Consider the following 20,610-nt stretch of genomic DNA (forward strand, 5'->3'; position numbering starts at 1 on the left):
CCTCGCACACATCTGAAAGAACTCTTGTGATTTATTTTTTTTTAAAGAATGTAAAAACCTAAAATCCTTTTCTGTATAGCCTAAGCTGTCCTAAACATTGCGGATTTCCAGTTGCAGCCTTAACGGTTACTACATTTAAAGCAGAAACAGGAGAAACCTGAAGATGTTCACCAGTCTAAAGGACACCGCTACTTCCTTGGAAAGCAAGGAGTGAAGTTCTTACCTTGGCTGCTCGAAGCAACATTTCACGTTCCTCTTCATCCTTTCTCTGCTTTTCTAGGTGATCAAGCTTTTCAAGAAATCTCAGCTGTGCTTTGGTGTCACTAGATACAAAGTACCTATCACTCCCCTGGAAAGAGAAGTTTGTTATAGATGACCAGGCTTTTATATACACCACTAGAGCTAATAAACCCAATAGGAACAATCTGAAAAGAACACTGTTTTACAAAGCTGAAAAAGAAAGTATAGGCTGTTTTAGAAAGACTTCAGGTAGTAAGTAGTCATTTACACATCTCTCCACTGAAACACATTTTTTGGTATCTGTGACCAATAACAGGATATTGAACAAGTGACATTAGCAACATCTAGTCTATATTGACTAGAACAACAACAAAGTCTTTTAAGTCTAAAGGCTGAAATTTTGTTTTAAACAGCAAGTTCATATCCAGTAAACATATGTACAAGACTGTCTTCTGGACAGGTTAAGAGGAAAAAAAAAAGAATTGTAAAGCAGCAGAACATCATATCCTTTCCCCTTTAAAGAGAGAAAAAATTAAATTTGATATTTTAAATTTCAAGCGTTTGGTGTTCTAGTTTCAGCCATTTAATCCAGAATTTGAAATAAGCACCACCTGGTATTTCCAAAAAGAGGTTTTATGGAGCAGAGGGGTGGTTTAGGACTAGTTAGAATGAATCTTGGGGGTGGGGAAAGTGAGATAAATTATATACGGTTTATTATAGCTTTAGGAATACATATTTTTGCCTCAGTGGATGCTCTCAAGTCACAGAATAGTTTACGTTGAAAGGTGACCTGTGGAAGTCATCTGGTCCAGCCCCTGGTACAAAGCTGGGTCAGTGAATACTAATGACTAGTTCCAACAGTAACCGACATGCATCCATTGAAACAAGACTACAGTCCTTTTGGTCTAAGAAAAATAACCACCAGTAGTTAATTTTTCATACTATTTTTGCCCTCACTGGAAAGCCTGAATTTAGTTTTACTTTAGATAGGAAAGATGACAGAGAAAGGAAAGATCTAAAGCGTGGTGAACAGGCAATGAAAAGCTTGGTTTTACTATTCTGCTCTGACTATTTAAGCCATGCGTTGGCCAGAGGACATCAGGCAAAACAAGGTAGGGGGCCCATTCTAGATGAGGCATGTCTGTGCCACCTGTTTGTACCACTCTTTAAATGCATGCAGTAGAGTTATCGTCTTTCTCTGTTACTTTGTGAACTTGTCTTTTCCTGAGAAACTTGCCCTTGGGCTTTTACCAGCCAAACACACTATATACTCTCAGCAACCCTTCTTTCTACCCTGCCTCAATCCCACACTTCAATGAAGCACCCCTGACACCCAACTATTCTGGAATAAGCACAGCCTATTTTACAGCTATATTTTAGGCAAGGGTTTATTTTAAGTATATGGACTATCTGTGATTTCAGTTGCTAAATTTTTAGTTTTCAAACACACTATACTCAGACTCTTCTTCCCACACTCAGTCATATACTTTTAAAAGCTGGAAGGAAAGTAAGTCTTCTTGTAGAGCACTGTTGTCTCCCAGACTGAATTCTCACAACCCAGCCAGAGCATGAAATCAATCCCTCTTCTGGTATTAAGTTTGGTCCTTTTCATTGAGCCACCACATCATCACGTATCACCAACTGTGGTTCAGACCACACCATGCATTGCAACAAAGGTGACTTTCTTTCCCAAGCAGAGTCTGTGGATCTGCAAAAAGTCCAACAAACCTTTCCCCCTGCCTCTTCTTTTACTGCTTGAGATTTTTTTTTTCACTGCTCCCCACAAAACATACACTACTTTGAGTCAGTCTCAGTACTTTAGAACAATTTGTTTTCAAGTAGCAGTTTATAATAATCCACCACCATGCTGCAATCCTTTTAAAGGGACAAAGAAAGATGTATTACTAGAAGATTATTTTTTCCAAAGTTTAGAAGTATTTTGCTTTGGAATGCCCAAAGTCAGAGTCAGATACTTATATTTTTAAAGCCATATCCAAGACCCTATGCCAATTAGGAATGCAAGTCTCTCAACCAGAAGCACCTCGATGCACTACCACGAGCTTATATGGCACAAGAAATATGTGCATCTGTAACAGTATTTCAGCTTGTCAACAACTGTTTTAAGATACCTTATTTCAGGAATTTTTAAAAGAGGAACACTTATATTTTGTTCTATTTAGTAAATTTGTTCTCTGTGATTACTTCGGACTGAATTGCTTAGACAGAAAACATTATATTGTATACTTGTTCATAACTTGTAGCCATTACTGTTATGATGAAGCAAGTTGGATTCAGTGTTTATCCATAAAATGGCCAAACCGTCCCCAGCTAGGACACTGCAATCCCAACAAAACTAAAGTTACAAGTGTAATCAAGGCCAGAATTTAAGTTATTGATAGATAAAGCTCATAACCACAATACAGAGCATGGTTAGATTTGAATGTGCCAAAGCTGAACTTGTATACCTGACAATTAAAAAAATCAGTTTAACTGAGCTAAAATTTAATCTGAAGTTTACGAAAAGTGAAAGTAAGTTTTTCTGCTACCCTGAAAGAAGCTATTGCTTTCACACAACAACAGCACATTAGCGCATCTATACAACCTTGTCATAAAATTCATTTCTCCACACTTTTTTTTTTCCCCTTCAAGAGAAAGGCATACACTCAAGACTTCTCCACACAGGCGCTCTAAAGCACAGCTGATTCCTATCAAAATTTTTACATTAGGTTTACACATATTCAAAACATGTAGCAGTGAAGCAAAGCATTCCCATATATGTCTTCAGTGAGAAGGGAGCTGGCAACAAATTCAAGAACAGCTATACACCTTGTCTGTGATTTGCAGCTTCCTTCCTAGATTGACACATACCCGTAAATGAATCTGAAACCTAAGGCACCTGCGGTTTAGCACCAGGAATGTATTGCATGTCCAGGGGCAGAAAGGAAAAACCCGCATACAGGGAATCTGCAACTCCACTTCAGTCCACCAGGAAAGAAGTCAGAAGAAGCCCACACAGACCAGTTCTCCCACAAAATCTGAAGAGTTTAAGTCACATTGAACAGCTTTGCTGAGGACAGAAAAGGGACAGGCAGTTGCAGAGGCTCAGCTACCATGTGGGAACCTATTAAGCTTTGGCTTTTATATAGACAACCTCTAAACCAAGTTTAACAGAAAAGCTTCTGATAAGTTACTTCCGCACTTCGTTGTTTGAAGGCGGTGTGGGGTGGGTAGGAGAAGGCTTGCTGTTCTCACACCTAGGACTGCTCACTCCTTTGCTATCTTTACCCCTTATACCAATGCAGTTGCCACTCCATATTGCCCTACAGATAGTGCAGTTTAGGGTTGCAGTGTTTTACTGCTACTGCACATGGGGAAAATGTTTTCACGGAGCAACGTTTATACTGCACAGCACCGTATCATGCCTCTCAAAGCCATGTGCTCGTTGGCTCCAAACACCGGAGCACGGCAGTCATCTCATGCTGTGCTGAATCCAGCCACATCAGAAATGTTTTTTTAATCACTGTACTGTTTAGGTGCCACTATTAATTCTGCTCTTGGGTCTCTTATTATGTCACATGCATACTCTTCTACGTCAGCAGTTCCCCAGATTATAGGAGGGAAGCAGCCAAGGAACCAAACCAACGAGCTAATTGCCTTTATGGTCTTACCAAGGCTCTACAAAGGCACTGCAACAAGAGTCACAGCACAGAGAGCAGCTTACAGCAATGTGAAAGGCTATTCCTACTTCAAATAAAGAGACCACCATGACAGTTTTATCCTAATTAAGTTAGAAACTTCCAGTTATACACCCTTTTTTCCCCCCCTTAGATTTAGTAAAAAAGGGCAAAAGTTGACAAGTCTACATGGTGGCATGGCGTGAAGCTCTTAACCTGCCAACTCTCTTTTCAGGGCTACCCATCAGATATAAGCTACTAGGCATGAGCTGCGCAAACAGAGAAAAGTTTCCCCGAGTATGGTCCCATGACTTACCGGCTTTTTACATCAACTTCTACCCTAACAATGGTTACCTTGGTTTCACCACACTTGTGCCTATTACTGCCCAATCTTTTTGTAATGAAGATAGGCCAATACAAAGCCTTACAGGGCAACTACCCAGTCCTCTTGGAAAGGCTCTGGACAATCCTCTGAAGCACACAGCCATGTTGCAGACTGGTACCTATTGATGGCCTAGAGGGAAAAGAGGACGGTGCAAGCACTGGGGGAGATGGAATACAGGGCTCTGTAAATACACATATAAATACTTAACAGGGCTCCAAAACCCTGTACTGTTCTGTTCTTGAACTTAGATTTCTAAAAGTCTCTTAGCATCTCTCAATAACATTACTCACAAACGCAATCCTGTAGGATGCTCCTTTGTACTGCAATACCATCTTCCTAACGAAAGAGGGTACCTGTGCCTCTAGGATTATTAATATCCATTACTTTGTGTTTCTTTGTTTTGTTTTTGAGAAAAGAGGAAAAGAAAGCAAGCTTATTGCAGTCTTACAATCTTACCATTGCTTCTGGCAATTCAATCAGATGAAAACCTATCAGTTTTTCTATTGCTTTAGTTCAATGAGAAAAAAAAATCAGCCCTATTAAGGCAACTATCCAAAAACATTCCCTTGTGTCCTTGGTATCTGCAAGACGCTGAGTCCGACTGCTTACTCAAGACTTCAGCTTCCACCTCACTTTTGCGTATGAGCTCTATTGGTTCTCCCACTTTGAGGAGACAACACAGAACATGTGCAGATTTCTAAAGACTTCTCATAAAAAACTCTATACTTTTTCTGTATCGATTTTTTTTTCTGCTGCATCTTCTTCTGGCAAGGAACAGCATACTCCAACTGCTCCAGACATCACTATAAATACTTGGAAGTTTCCAAATAGCTCCTGCTCTTTACTGTTGCTTCTCCAGTGCTTAAAAGTCTATAAAAAGTGTTCACTACAAAAATAACTCCTATCCCATTAGTTAATGAAATTTAACAAGACCAACTAAGTATAAAGTTCCTGTAAAAACCAACCAACCAAACAAGAACTTAAGAACTAAGATGCATCTGCTTCTAACTTCCAATTTTTTTCTAAAACAGTTTGATATTGAAAAAAGTAAGGACTAATATCTTATTACTGAATGACAAAAAAAAAAAGCCTCAAAGAACTATTTGGCCACTAGTAAGTTACTGCTTCCCATTTGTTCCATACAAGCATCTTACAGGATACTGGCTCACTGGAACCCAATATATTTTATATTGAATGGAGCTAATACAAGAGGGAGGGGAGGGAATCTTAAGTAGCACTGGCAGAAAAAAAGTTCCGGAAACTTTTAAGACCAAAGGAATCTCTGCCTTCACATGGAGCACTTTCTAAAAATAAAATACTCAATTCAGTTTCCCAAGGCTTTTTACTGAGCCAGCACTGCAGTTCCACCAACAGCAAACACATAAAGCAAACATAAGTCTCTAAATCAACCCGACCACCAAGCGCATTCAAAAATAGTTTTACATTTACCATGCAAGACAGATTTTGTGTAACAGTCACCACTTTTATGGAAGAGGAGAAACGCATGCATTTACTCTTATGCTGGGTTTTAAGAGCACCTATCCAATAAGTCGAATGGAGAATGTAAGGAATAGTTAGAGGCTATAAACACTTAAAACAAAACCAGCCCTTGGTAGATACTGAAAATGCAGATATTGCATATGATGTGCCTATACTTGGAAGAGGTTTACCTTCAAGGCTGCAAAGCAGCAAAACTTTGGTGCAAAACTTGCTTAATGATTTCCTTTACCTTGTGGGTTGATACTCTGTGCTGAGCAATTACAGTTAGTTTTTCTAGGAGGCCTCGTAATCTCTCCTGCGTAGCATGGGAGATCAAGTTCACAACATCAGAGTTAAGTTCCATGATGTCATGCCTTTTACCTGTGAAAGCAGAGAAAATCCATTACGTGTTTTAGTAGTAGCTGATAATTGAAATAATTAGCACAGCAGGTATTCTGTTCCCCCTGGAAGTCATACCCATTATGAATAAAGGTTTGGAGATTATGATTTTCCTGGTAAAGTCACAACTTCAAAGATCTTAGACATTACATTAATAAAACTTAGCCTGGAGCTTCAGAAAATATAGACATTGTTTCACTTAGCCTCCAGAACCACTCTCCTTGCAAGGTCATTTATAGGACAAAGTTAATAAGAACACAAATCAAGCTTCATGTTCGGGGAGGGGGAGAAGCGGCAGCTGTAGAAATTAGTGCCATATTCTGTTAATTCCAGTAATTAAAAAAAAACAGAGAATTACATTTTGCCCTGCTTGACACCATGCTTGTTAACAACTCATGACATTTATTCGACGAGCAGGGATGGTTTTTGCAGCGCACTCCAGGCACACAGGACCCTCTCACCTGCCTTGACCGACCGGCACGGGGCAGAGAGACCCAACCATCCCATGGCAGCGGCTCGCACAACACAGACCAAGTCCAGCTGAGGTCATCATGACATCACCTTCAACCTTTTCTCTCGGGCTGCCGCTGCCTCTCTGTGTTTCAGCAGCTGCAACTGAGGCTGGTGACAGCCCCAAGCAAAGCTGTGCCAGCCCCGCACCCAGAGCTGGGCATCACCTCTGCAACCTTCCTAGGGCTGCAGGCTGCCGACGGAGAAGCCTTCCCGTGGTTGACACCATCAATCACTCAACGCGACTCTGTCAACTCTTCCCTGGTAGGCAGGCAGGCAGCAGTTTCACATGCCTCATACGCTGTACCTGTCAGAAACGTTTTTCCTTGCCCCTCGCTGCATTTACAGCGGCTGTAATACTTTATGATGCAATATACAGCACAACTTCAAAACCCATTTCTGTATTTATTGCCAAGTGGGGTGTTAAGAATGGATAAACAGTACACTGTAAAAAAAACTAATCGCCTATTTTGTTTGCCTTTGCTACTCTAACTGAAAATGAGCAACAATCTCGCAAGACTGGGAGAACCTACAGTGTTTTCCCAGATACGATCAAAGCGTTCCCACTATTTGATCTTGGCCAGTCAGTGCTGGCCTGTACCTTAGCTGAGTGCAAAGTTCATTTTGCTCAAGCACCTTTCAACACTTCCTCAGCAGTTTCTTGCTAGACTATCAGAATACTGAAATACCAACTTAAAGGCAAAACAAAATCCCCCCCAAACCTCAAGACTTCACTCCACACACACTTCCTAAACGAAAGGGGGCTCAGTTCAAAGGTAGAAACGTTCATTTTCTGAACTACTGTATGCCCGACAGTATTCCTTTCCTTGCAATCAAAACACTTTTCATTTATGACACGAATTATTATTACTACTAATGTGGAACAGCTACCATGCCAGCCATGAAACAGCCAGGCTTCTATTTTCCATCTTTAAATGAACTGTCTTCCCAATCCAAACTAGAAAATTCTTCTAGAAGTACTTTCTCTTTGTGCTTTTGTAGAGCTCTTTATTTTTACTTGTATCCACTTCCCATGAACGACTGGTTAATCCTCTGTTGAATTTTGAGAAAATCTTCTAGGCACCAATTTTGATGTGTATTTTCCCTTTTCCACTAGTAACACAGCACTTTCTTTACCCAACTATGCCACATACAGCTCAGATGGCACATCTGGCTAACTAGTGCAGGATGTATTGAGGCAGCAGGTAGCACGTGCAGGTTACATGCTCGTCACAGGCTAGCTACTTAGTAAGGACTAAGAACCAGTTGCATGTAGAAACAGAAAGACTTTGGGATCATGTAGTTAAATCACTGTGACAGAATTATGACTGCACGTACGAACCGCAGGCTTTGTTGAATGCTCAGCTGTAAAACTCACTGTTCCAGTATGGCAAGCTACCAGGCAGAGAGCACGAGCAAGGAGTTGAGCAACATTCATCCCGTTTGCTGTAGACGGCAGCAGTACCAAACAACGTGGTGCTACACAAATGCATGCTCCCTCCTCTGACATAACACAACATTGCTAAGCAACAGTTATTACTTTGCTCAGAAACTAACAGCTGAAATGATACACACACTAAAAACTTCCTATTACAGTTTAGTCACAGGCATTCAACATACATCCCACAGTACTATTCGCTGATGCAGACAGCTTTAACACCTCTTTCATATAAAATTAAAGTTAGTTTTTTCAGTAGAGGGAGTCATAAACAAAGGTCTGCTCTGTGTGTATTGGCAGTTTGAAACTTCTTCCTAATGTTGGTCAATAGAGTACATATACCTCAACAGGCTGGGGAATGCAAAAACTGTTAGGAAAGTCAGTGTAATGCATCAAGTTAGGTCTGCAGAAATAGGAAAACAAACTTAAGTGTTTCGACACTAGGATCTATATGGTTGTTAAGTTTTCCATTAAGTTTAAAGTAATAAAGTTGCTCACTTCTCCCATGTTAAAGTGGTACCACTTTCTTTTTCTTGGTTGTGATTCAGACTATTTCCATGTAAAAAAATAAATAAATAAAATTGGAGAAGAGTTGTTTCCTAGAAGGGGAAGTAAAAACTCAGGATAGTTTGGTAGAAACACATGAATTGAGATGGTAGATCTTAATAGTTCCAGCTCCTTCTTCAAAGATTGAAAGTTGGCTGATGAAACAGGCAAGAAAATACTATATCCATACATATCTGTTACGTATGCTTTGCTCTCACCTATGTTCAAGATCTTCTTCTGAAGCGCTTCTGAGGAGAGAAAAGGTTCATCTGCACAAGAGCGGATCGCTGTACCAACGAGCTCAGACTTTGTTGCCAAAATGCACGCATTCTCTTCGCTAAGACTGATTCCAGCCATAGAAGTCACATCATTTATATCATCTTCATCCCTACCAAAGAGAAAACCAACATTTTATGCTTCGTTCAGAATAGATACAAAGGAAAAAAACCTCTTGAGTATCAACAAACAGTCACATTCTCGTCTCTTGAAGGCTACCCCTATACAATAGATGTTTAGTGTGGGTGTGGACAGACATAGACAGCTCCTAAAAGCTTTCACACTTCAGTGAGGTGCCTCTCAAACATTAGTTTGACTAATGCCTCAGTTGCTAGGCATGCAAATCCTTTATATGAAACTGAAATTTTGAGCAAGCCCCGAAACTAAGGACTGAGGTAAACCTGGAATAAAAGTCCCCACAAGCCCTCCCGCACGACCACACTTACAACCTGAAATTTGTTGTAAAACTCCAATTCACCAGGTAGAACCAAGTGTTGAATAAAGTTGAATATTGACTTATTGAACTATAAACAAGCCCATTTTCTGAGATGCCTATCCTACGAACTGAAGCTTACAGCACAAGCTTATTAGCACAGACATGATCTTCACTTTTCTTTTAGCGAGTTCCCTTTAAAAATGAGATACAAACACTCCTTGTCTATATACTAGAACCAATTCAGACCTTGCCCTCTCAATCAGTCCTACCATACATTACTTAGGTACATAGCGGGGAGGATGCCATGCTTCTGAATAACAGCAGCAGAGCTCTAGTTCTTAACATCCCTCCGTTAGCTGGATTCTGCCGTAGCAGCTTTGGACTATGTGTTCAAAATAAAAAGTCAAATCTGGCATACTTAGGGTTAACATAACTCAGACCAGCTATAATCATGGCAAAGCTCATATATAAGCAAATAGCCTGCATGCCTCAGCTTTTCTTAAATGTTTATAAAGATTATTTAAGTTAAAAAAGTTAAGATACTGAATGAATCTTATACAGCAAAAGTTTTTGCAGGACTTTGGCAGTGAAACAATCCAAGTTATTTTCAAATAAGTTTAGATAATTAAGAGAAAACTTTTTGGCTTCACAAAGTGACAAAAACCCTAATGGTGGCTTCAAGGGTTTAGGACCAATCCAGAACAAAAGTCTGCAGTATTAATACAGAAAAGTGGAAGCATTCAATCTGAAGGTTTTTTGAATTGGGAAACAAAGAAAACAAAACCAAAACACACACACTCCTCCCTCCCCCTCTTTAAAAGTATTCTCTGGCAAGGCTTGATAAAGTTCACCTTCAGAAAATACTGTGTGGGCTACATGACTCTGGAACAAGGGGTTAGCTGGAAACTTGACATTCTTAGGTGAAATGGGATCTCTTTGAGGCTGTCTTCTGTCTACAATAAGTAGAAGCTGAAGTTATTAGAACATGGGTTGGGTTTCAACAACACTTAAAAGATACAAGAAACTGTTGGGAGTTTTTTCTTAAAACTATAGATGCATTTCTCCTTTGGGCTTCAATAGGTTTCTATGGTACAATTCTTCTCCCACAAACTTCTGGAAAGAAGCCTGGCTAGGAAAGGAGTCCAGCCTTCCCCTACTCCTCCTGCCATTTGTTTGTGTCTCCTCATAGCTCAGAGTTTCTACATGATTCATTCAGGGAAAAGGAGACCCAACGGATTCTCAAACTGGCTTCACTGATGAAGCCCAACTAGACACTATAGCTTCCTGACTAGGCTTGTGCCCCAAATCCATTGTGCTAAGAAAAGCGTTAAACCTCAGGATTGCCAGAACAGTTAGATGACCACAGTTACGATTCAAAGTGAAGGCACTGCTGCCAGAACAGCTTCCCTTCTTCCTCCCCTTCACAACCAACAACTGAGCAGTTCCAAGCGCATACTCATGCTCTATCAACTTAACAGAGACCCTGATCTTTCATCAAGCATGTAAATGAAGTTTCACTGCATGATAACTCAGTGCTAACTGATGTTCACAAGTACACTCCAGTTTCCTCTTCTGAATGACTACTACAGAGAAGTCTTTGCCAGTGGCAGAGACAAGAATCCCACCCAAGTGCAGCGACTGCCACCGATCTGCTGATAAAGGAGATGACAAAATCAGCACAATCAGCACCAAGAACACATATCACAAGCTATCAGGGCTGCAGATGCTGGAACCTGACATTACCCCCAGTGGAGCCATTTATGGAATCCAAGTAAGGATGCTTGCACCTCAGGTACAATTGTGTATCATGCAGTTTCAGTAAATCATTTTAGCTTTTAATCCGGCCACATAGTCCAAATACTCAAGTAAGAAGGAGGTAAACCTCTGTACTACACATCTATCCACCTTTCTACGTACACAAGTTTGTTCTCTAAAACCTGCCTTTATCAGGTTAGCATTTTCTTCAGTATTTCCATGCACGCAGTCTCTTGTGACTACACACATACAAAAACTTATATGCAAGCAGACATCCCTACTTGTATTGTTTTTAAGGACTGATTCTAACTTCTTCACTGTGGGACATAAGTTTGCATTAAGTCACTAGCCTTGATGAAAGATTAAATTTCACCTAAGAAAACACTGCTATACTAATTTTACTTAATCTCAAAAAACTACCATTACATTTCCTAAGAAGTAGTGCTCACTAAAGATTAACTTAAGTTTCAGAAGCCATGGTAAGTTTGTACTTTCTACTATTCTTTTTTCCTCGCCGTTCAAACAAGTCTCAACCATTTTAAGCAAGGTATCATGTACTTCGAGGAAGTTACAAAAATCACTCTACTAAGGTGATAAATTTAAAATATGCTAGAGTATACGCACAGATGTTTCTGTTGGATACTGACTTACTTTCATTTTAAGCAATCCCTCCATAAAGCCCCCCTTTCTACACCACTTCCTTTAATGCCTTTTGCATTTGATCATGTCACTCCCAGAAGTCAACAAGAAAAACTCTCCCCCGCTACTGTAAGTCTCCAGTGATTTAAGCTTATCAGAACACAGAGTTCTGAGCATTACCCTGCATGAAGTCAGGTTTGACACACTGAATATTCCACCGAAAAAGAAGCCCAAGCAATGCAGATGCACCTCACATCGATGATTTTGCCTGCATTGGGTGAAAAGTGAGTCTGTGGCACCCTCTGGTGTTTGGCCAACACACAGGTCGTCTTCTGAATCTGTCTTTATTTACTCCATTTTATACAATAGTCAAAGGGAAAACTAGAAAAGCACACTTAACCCAAACCTCCATGCACCACCACAGACAACTACGTGGGACAGAACAACTCCAGCAGAGCAAGAACCACCAGCGCTCCCCGCCACCATGGGTCAGGAGCAGCAGCTGCCCAGATGTTCTCCATTCTGTCTCACTTCTGTTTGTCTGCTAGTTGAGATTGCAAGTACCTTCCGGACAAAACGCACAAGTCAGAGTTGTACGTGCTTGGGAGAATGACTCTATTGAATAGAATAGATGCAAAACAAATATTTGAAGATGCAAATATGTATCTTATTTTTTCCAGGGTGCTCTAGCATATACTTTACAGAAGTATGTAGAGCAGTTTATAAAAGTCTTGATGCTTTGAAAACAGATTGTCCTTTACAATACATGCCATGGGACAATCAAGCGCCAGCGATGCTCAAATGTCTAGAAGGTGTTCCTTTGTCCTTTTTTAAGAGGGGGGCAGGATCACCATTTTTTCTACAGTTCATCTCAAGCAACCTAAAACAGCCCATTAAAGAGCAGGCAAGGTCAAATTGCAGCTTATTAAGTACAGCTTAGTGAGTACTACATTCTCAAATCCTAACCTAACGTAGTCCTGCAATGGCAGTGGGAGTCAGGTTCGATGAGTACAGAGTTTGAAGTGTCACACATACAATCTCATCAGTTACAAGACATGCTCTCTACCCATAACAAATCTCATCACAAAACCTGAAAGGGGGCCACGGTGCTTCTCTCTGCCTCACTCATGATCAGCAGTTGATGGATCACAGGTCACAAAGAACAGCTGTGCTGGGAATACTGAAAGCCAGGACAGAAGACTGCAAAGCACTTCACAGCTTACTGAAGAACATCTATTGCTCAGGCCAGATTAACACCATGTGGTGCTAGACCTACTTGGAGAACACAGATACTTGACTGAGGGAAGCCAAAGTTCAGGCTGCCTAGGTTCAGATACATGACGATCCTCATATGTAGTTTTTAAAGTCAGAAAGTTTCGGAATAGCAGTGAATAGAAGAAGCACCAGGGGTGTATCCAAAGACACAAATTCTTCAGAGACAAGCAACTTACTAGAAAAATCTAAGGTGAGTTAGAGATTTCAAATCTGAATTCTTATGGACTTAAGCTACTTTGAAAATCATAATCCAAAAGCAAGAACAGAAATCCACCTTGGATCACACTGTAAAAGGAGAGTTTTTCCTACACTAAGAATTTAACAATTCAGGTAAGGAACTTCAAGAATTCAAACTTTTTCATGTAAAACAGTTGATATATTCCAGTTGGAAGATCACAGAAAAAAAAATTGTTTCTATTTTCTTGTAGGAGTTTGTTGGTTGTTTTTTTTTTTAAATTATATTTCTGAAGTGATTTTTTTTTTTCCCCCCAAACATCACTACCCAAAATTATATCCCAGATTATATTCTGAAGTATATTTCATAAGAGCTTGAAGCAACTGAACAGAGCTATTGCTTTAACATCAGCTTTTCATTTCAACTTCTGGCTACCAGCGTTTTAAGTGTTCACTGTATACTGTATGTTACCGTAAACAACAGCTTTCTGTCTATATCAGTGCACACAAAGCTGTAGCTTTCAAGAGATGGGAAGTCAACTGGTCAACAAGACGAAGGTGTCATGTCTGCTTTATCCCTGGAAGAGCACCTTCAAGCTTGCATTCAAGTCATAAGACCAATAATGCTTATGGCAGTCTGTAACTCTGCTCCAACATTACATTTCAGAGCTACAAAAATAATTTCTGCTTTTGAAAAGTTAATCAGTTACCAGAACTAAATGCTTTAAGCACTCTTGTAAACTAAAGGCCTAGAGAATATGCCAGAAGCCATAATTAGAGGTGTAGTGAAACTTTCACCTCTACACACAGGAACAAACTTGTAAGAGGAGCTAATAAAAGATTTCAAAATACAGCACAGAACTTTAGACAGGTTACCAGTCAGTCCAAATAACAGCTCAATGCTATCTGTCTGTAAAAAACAGAGGTTATATCTGCTTTAATTCTATGGAGAGCTTTTAATACAAGGTAACTTTGCTTTAGATTAGTTAATAGTACTCATAGGATGGAGATCAATACGCCTCCTCTACAAGTGAAAAACTGATACATATTGATGCACACTGTTTATATAATTACACTCTTGTGATAGCATGATGAAAATTCAACCTCATCAGGACAGTTTTCTTATCTTAAGAATAATTAACATCTGCTATGAGGTCAGAATTTTTAGGTTCCCTCTTGCCAATTATATCATAACGTGAAAAACACCTATTATGAACGAGATCCTAAAGAAAGTTGCTTTTATTTGGGCTCCATTCCCAACTCTATACTTGCTGTCTGTTTCTTTTGTTCCTTCGTATAGTAAACTTCTGATATTGTTTATTTTTACCTGAAGGATATTGCTCCATTCTCTTTTATTTTAGCTTTCTGAACAGGAGATGCTTGAAGCGACAGAATTTTATTTCCTGGCAGGGTAATTTGTTTCAGAACGGAACCTAAAACAAAACAAAGAACACAGCAATTTGCTTTCTGCTATGGTAAGGTAACCGTTTAATCAGTTCATACTTCTAGCAAAGGCTACCGCAGACTCAGTAACAACTAATTAGGTCCATTTGAAAACCAGACACTCTAAGAGAGTCTTACGATCTACAAGTTCTGTATGGCCAAAAACCCTACACACTCTCAGTACACACTCTCCTCTGTGCTGACTAGAGAAAGGTTTTACTGAGAACTGGCTGGCTGAGACAAACTCACATTATGTATCAACCTAGACGTGTTGAAGGGAAAAGCAAAGTCTCATGAAACGACTCTCAAAAGCATCACGGTTTAAATGAAGTTCACTGCAAGGAGCTTACTTACTGTATTTTAACAAGTACAAATGTTTGATTGACATGCTTTTAAAAGGTGCCAGAAGTAGACATGGCACTGAATTTCTCATCAGAACTCCAAGCAGACAGTAAAGATGTTCAATTTATCGCACAGAGATGGTTGCTCCCAGTAGACAACCACCTTCTTACATTCCTACAATCTATCAACAGCCTGCACTTATTTCTATACCTCAGCAGTCCACTTCCTTCTCCACTAAAGAGGTTCCACTTTACCTGCAGGAAACTGGTTGGTTTGAACAAGTGTATTCAGTGGCATCCTTTTCTCAGCAGATGTCTGTAGGGTCTGCGTTGAGGGTTGCGGGAGCGTGGATACTTGCTTTACAATGCCTCCTGATGGTTGTTGGACTACCTGGAAGTGGAATATCAAATACCAAATGTGAGAAGAGCTAAACATACAGAGAAGTAACTAGTACTAACGTGTTCATTTAGCCAGAAGAGCCGCTGGGCATTCACGCATGTCTAGCTTTCAGTTTAGAGCAAACAGCTCGCTCAGAAAAATGTCACTTTTTCCTTTTTTACTTCATGACAAGAAATCTTAACAAGTGGCGGTGAGCTTTAAGCTCCAGCTCATTCGGTGAGCTCTAACAGACACTTCACCCCTACTCTCTATTGATAACCACATTAGACAAGTTTCACTAAGTATTACACAACCCTTTACACCAAGAGGCTTTCCTCTACCTAAGTCTGGCTTAACAGTCTAACAATTGAATATTGACTCCGTCTGCCAACAAGTTCAAAAGAGTAGGGATCACATACACCTAGTTAAAAAGAGAGAACACCAAAACAAATAGATGTCTTGCATGAAATCCTTTTCCTGTCAAGAATTAAAGAGCACGCACTGTAAAGTTACTAATGCATTTTTTGGAGCCGCAACATCAATTGTAAATTGAGATGCTGAGTTTGAAAGTGTTAAGCAAAAGTACACTGAGCACATCAGTTAGCAGGAACATGAAGTACCAACTAGCAACACCTATAGCGAGTAGAGTCTCTACACAAAACCATCAGTACACTGCTGAAGGGTAAAAAGGAAGGGGGTTGATAGTTTTGTTTAAAGAGGCTCTTGAAAGAAACTAAACCAGAGAGCAGGATGTCATCACAACACAGACTTACAGGCACACTCCGTAAATACTAATTCTTCTTCAGGGGCAAGCTATTAAAATGGACGAAAGTAATAAAATTGCAGCATCCCTGAAACCCTCATTTCTACATCTCCTAGCTAGCAGAACGTGGGCTGCAGCTTTTGATACATCCTTTGGAAAAGTTCCTGATTACAAGCAGTAGAAAGATGTGCTTTTACCAAAGCACAAAATTATCAACATCTTCAGATTGAACCCTATTTTTTTAACAACAAAAAGCTAACACCAGGGAATTTTCAGGGTTAAGCAACCACTTTTTCTCCTTTACATCTTTTATTCTAACTTCAGAAAGTCTAAAGAGTGCTTGTACAGCAACACTGCACAAGTTTAATTGAAGAATTATACTTCAGAAATTAGGCTTTCTCCTTCTGTCATGTAACTTCAGATTTATCAATAAACATCATCAGCATAAGCATCACACATCCACAAAAAGAGGTACTTTGACTATCAAACAGTCAAGATACACCCCATCATTCCCATATTAATAGCATCGTGGTTTGGCACAGCAGGAGTAACGCAGAATAACTGAGCTGAAGGTGGAGTCTGAAAAGCAGACATCCAACAGACAGTTCTTGAGAAGAAACATAAAATCCATAAGAGGAAAGAACCATGGGAGTACAGGGACAGACTGTGGACAGAGTCAAGGCTCACACATGCAGCACGTCCTCATTGAGTAGCACAGACACTAACATTTGCTTCCATGTGCTTTTACCAAAGCACAGTTTGATCTTCCTGAAAGATCCAGCTTCCATAAGCTGGAAGTTGCCAACAACATTAACAGCATCACTTATGTGTTTGGATAATTACCGAGCCACTGACCAGCTTGGACAAACTACTCCCAGGCTCCGCCAGCACCCACACTGACATGTACCTACAGGTCCTCCCTACCACCAGTGGGAATGATCCCTCCTCTTCAGCATGCAAAACACTGGAACAGCACAGGGGGAAACATAAGCATTCAAGATTAAGGTACAGCAGACAAAAGAATAGAGATAGGCAATGTTAAATCAATAGTCTAGGTGGAGATGGAGAAATAAGTCAAGTAACCGAGGAGACTAGATCAATGACAAACAGAAAGGATGTGTTGGCAGTAAAGCAGATTTTTGGTTTGCCATTCTAGCTGCTAGACTAACAAAAGCTGGAAGTCCTTGGGACTCGCAACAGGAGAGGGCAACAATCCTAGAAATTTTAACAAGGATCTAATGCCAGAAAGAAGTATTACAAAAATAGGTACTATCTGTGAGAAAGAGTTATTGCCTCTTTTCTTCAGGTTAGCAGCAAGAAGTAATAAAGAAAAGGGACTGTTCCTTGGTGTCCCATTTAGTAGGTTGACAGAGACATCAGAATAAAAAAAAAGTAAAACAACATCCAGCTGACAGCATAGAGACAGCTGCCTGAGAGAGACTTTGATTAGCCTTACTTCAATCTGTTTTACATTCATAAAGCAAAGTCCGGAGATCAGCAGAGAGATGCTGAGGTATCACCACACACTACAAGCAGTACTGCTTCATGAAGGAAGCCTCACCAGCTGAATGTAAAAGCACACATCCAGGACAAAAAAAACCTCTTGAAAAATAACAGAGGCGACTGTTCAAGAAAGCTCAGCTCTGAGGGGACTCAATACTAACAACTCACTAAGAACAAGTAGTTGCAACAGCACAAGCACTTCACTCCTTGCTTCAACCCTTAGCAATGTCCAGGGAGCGCGTCTCGCTGGTAATTGTGGGGACTACACCATAAAACTCTTGCTCTTTATGCTTAACATGAAGTTGTAGTCTCATAGCAGCTTTCTCACCATTGGAGGCCAGTGGCTGGCAATGCAAATTTTCATTTATTGTGCTTAACAAGAGACAAAGCAATACCACAGCAAGACAAGCTTTATTTCCAAGATGAAACTCCCTTGTAAGCCAACGCCTTTACATGAGGCTATATTAAGAAAGTCACCAGGAGGGAACCCTTCCAAACGTGCAACTCTCGCAGCACAGGCGTGTGATCAATCCCAACAGCATCCCTGAAGAACAGGTCCCTCAGTGTTCGCCATGCAAACTCAGAGCTCCCATAGTCATGCTACAGAAATGGAAGTTACATGTTGCATCAACCCGGTCACAGTTTTGATACTCAAATACTGCAGTGCTGCATTCTTAAGCACCACCAACATTACAGCAGAGCTGGCACATGAAAGTTCACTTTACATTCCTCAAGCACAAGAGACCTAAATTAGAAATGGGCATGCGGAGGGAGTGTATGGCATCAGACAACCCTGTGGGCTGCAAAGGGAAAGAAATTGCTGGCAGCATTGTACGGACAGATTTGCACAGCTGGCATGTGCTTCCTTTCAGCTGGCAGCAGGACCCTTCTGTTCAGGGAGGGGAGGTCCAGATTTGTTTTTCTGTGGGAGGAAACAGACCCTCTGTCCTTTCAAGGAAAGGCACCAGGGAAGCCCTAGAAGATGCAGCGACTTCTGCTAACTTGCTCTGTGTGTTAAAAGGTTGTCTGAACAAACACCAAGCTCCTGATATGGCTAAGCTGCGAAGGGGTCAACTCAACCCTTCAACTATATCCAAGACCAAAATTAAACAGATATTTTGAAGAGCAAGTATTTTAATCACTGTGCCTAGGGTCTACCCAAATGAGGATAAAACCACGTTTTTTAGGCAATTCTATGTTTGTAAGGCACAGCAAAGAAAAGCAATTGCAACAGGCTGCCACAGAGCAATAGCGGAGGAGAGAAGTCAGTTCTTGAGTTCACCAATATCATATTCAAGAAGTGTTTCAACTCCCCAGTGTAGAGTTAAGCTTCCTCGTCTATTTGTACAGATGGTCAACCTTTCCCCTGGATTACAGGGCTTGCTGTGCAGCCAAACTGCTCTCCAGTCCTTGTACAACTAGCTACTACTACCAAAGACTGTCAGTGCATGTGCTTGATAACCCTTTTTTTTCCCCCCTAAACAAACCCACTCATTAAAAGGACTCCCCATCCCCTCCACATAGTTGAGTGCTTTGTTCTTTTTAAGAAAGTCTGGAAAGGTGAAAAGCTGGTAGCATAAGTTCTTTACATTCAATGCAGGATTGTTGTATTACATCCATCTTACGCACTTTAAAAGGAAGAAAATTCATAAAGCAAAACATTTTAGGGTTCTGAATTCAAGTATACACAATAAACAAACTACAAAGGAAATTCATGCACGAGACGCCCTACTATACCTGTGGAAAGTAAATCTAGCTTCACAGGAATTCTGACATTTTCCCCTCTTTTTAAAGAAAAAAAATCCTCACAAGGAAGTCCTATTCAAGAACTGAGTTCTTTATCTGCCAAACGGAGACTATTCTCTCAAAATACTTGAGAACATTACTTACAGGTAGACCCATTAGCATACTACTCAGTATCTCAAACACCCATAAATCAAATTTAATGTATTGCACAACATTGCTCTTTTGGGTGTACCTGTGATCCACAGTTTGTCGGTACGTAACATTAACTTTAGCAAGAAGTTAACCTGTGCCAAGAAAAAAAATGTTAACACATTGCTTTTGAGGGTATTGTTTTAAGAAGACATTTATTCCTCCTGGAATTTGTTAGCTAATGAGGTCTGATAGAAAAAGCTCACTTTTGGATGACTTCATAATTAACACATCTTAGTAAATCTGGAGGTCAGAACTCTGCTCTGAAAAGCTCCTTGAGTTAGTCTGCACATTTCAGTTAACGTATCGCTAAACATCACCAAGCCACATGTGCCTGCAAAGTATCCAGGGTAGGAACTACCAAGGTAGAGAGACTGGAATCCACGGTAACTAGCTGAGCCACAGCCCTAACAGGACATCGAGCAGCAATGAACGTAAGCATCCCATCACCAATTGCTGTTTCTGACACCAGCATTTCCTGTCTTTTCTTTCAGACACCAACCTAGCCTGGCTGCACGCAAAGCAGGGGTCAGAACTCATATTCCCTCATGTCTCGAGCTGGATGTTCAGTCTGGTGGAATGGTGGTCAGCATGTCTTGCAAGAGACCAAGCTTACAGCTTGCTTTAGATTCACCTTTTCAGCAAGGGCTCAATATCCTGAGGTGGGGGTTAAGTAACGAGCGATAGGACAAGAGGGAATGGCCTCAGGTTGCACCAGGGGAGGTTTAGATTGGATATTAGGAAGAATTTCTTCACCAAAAGGGTTGTCAAGCATGAGAACAGCCTGTGCAGGGAAGTGGTGGAGTCTCCATCCCTGGAGGTATTTAAAAGATATGTAGATGTGGTGCTCAGGGACATGGTTTAGTGGTGGGCTTGGCAGTGCTAGGTTAATGGTTGGGCTTTATGATGTTAAAGCTCTTTTCCAACCTAAACGATTGTATGATCCCTAAACTATGACAAACATAACTGATTAACTCATGACAGACTAGCTTCATATGTTAAAAAACAAAGCTAAGATCC

The 20,610-nt window shown here is 40.5% G+C and overlaps 1 protein-coding gene across 1 annotated transcript in view; it reads right to left on the reverse strand.

Annotated features, from left to right (window-relative positions):
- Positions 1–20,610, reverse strand: part of TAF4B (TAF4b RNA polymerase II, TATA box binding protein (TBP)-associated factor, 105kDa) — a 56,346-nt gene that overhangs the window by 23,334 nt on the left and 12,402 nt on the right. The window contains exons 10-14 of the mRNA XM_009708935.1: positions 15,266–15,401; positions 14,554–14,659; positions 8,890–9,059; positions 6,029–6,159; positions 224–349 (exon numbers count right to left, since the gene is read on the reverse strand). Coding sequence (XP_009707237.1) covers positions 224–349; positions 6,029–6,159; positions 8,890–9,059; positions 14,554–14,659; positions 15,266–15,401 — 669 coding nt within the window. The remainder of the gene's footprint in view (positions 1–223; positions 350–6,028; positions 6,160–8,889; positions 9,060–14,553; positions 14,660–15,265; positions 15,402–20,610) is intronic.

The sequence above is a fragment of the Cariama cristata genome, unplaced genomic scaffold (genome assembly GCF_000690535.1).
Source record: "Cariama cristata isolate BGI_N322 unplaced genomic scaffold, ASM69053v1 scaffold10721, whole genome shotgun sequence".
NCBI classification, from domain to species: domain Eukaryota; kingdom Metazoa; phylum Chordata; class Aves; order Cariamiformes; family Cariamidae; genus Cariama; species Cariama cristata.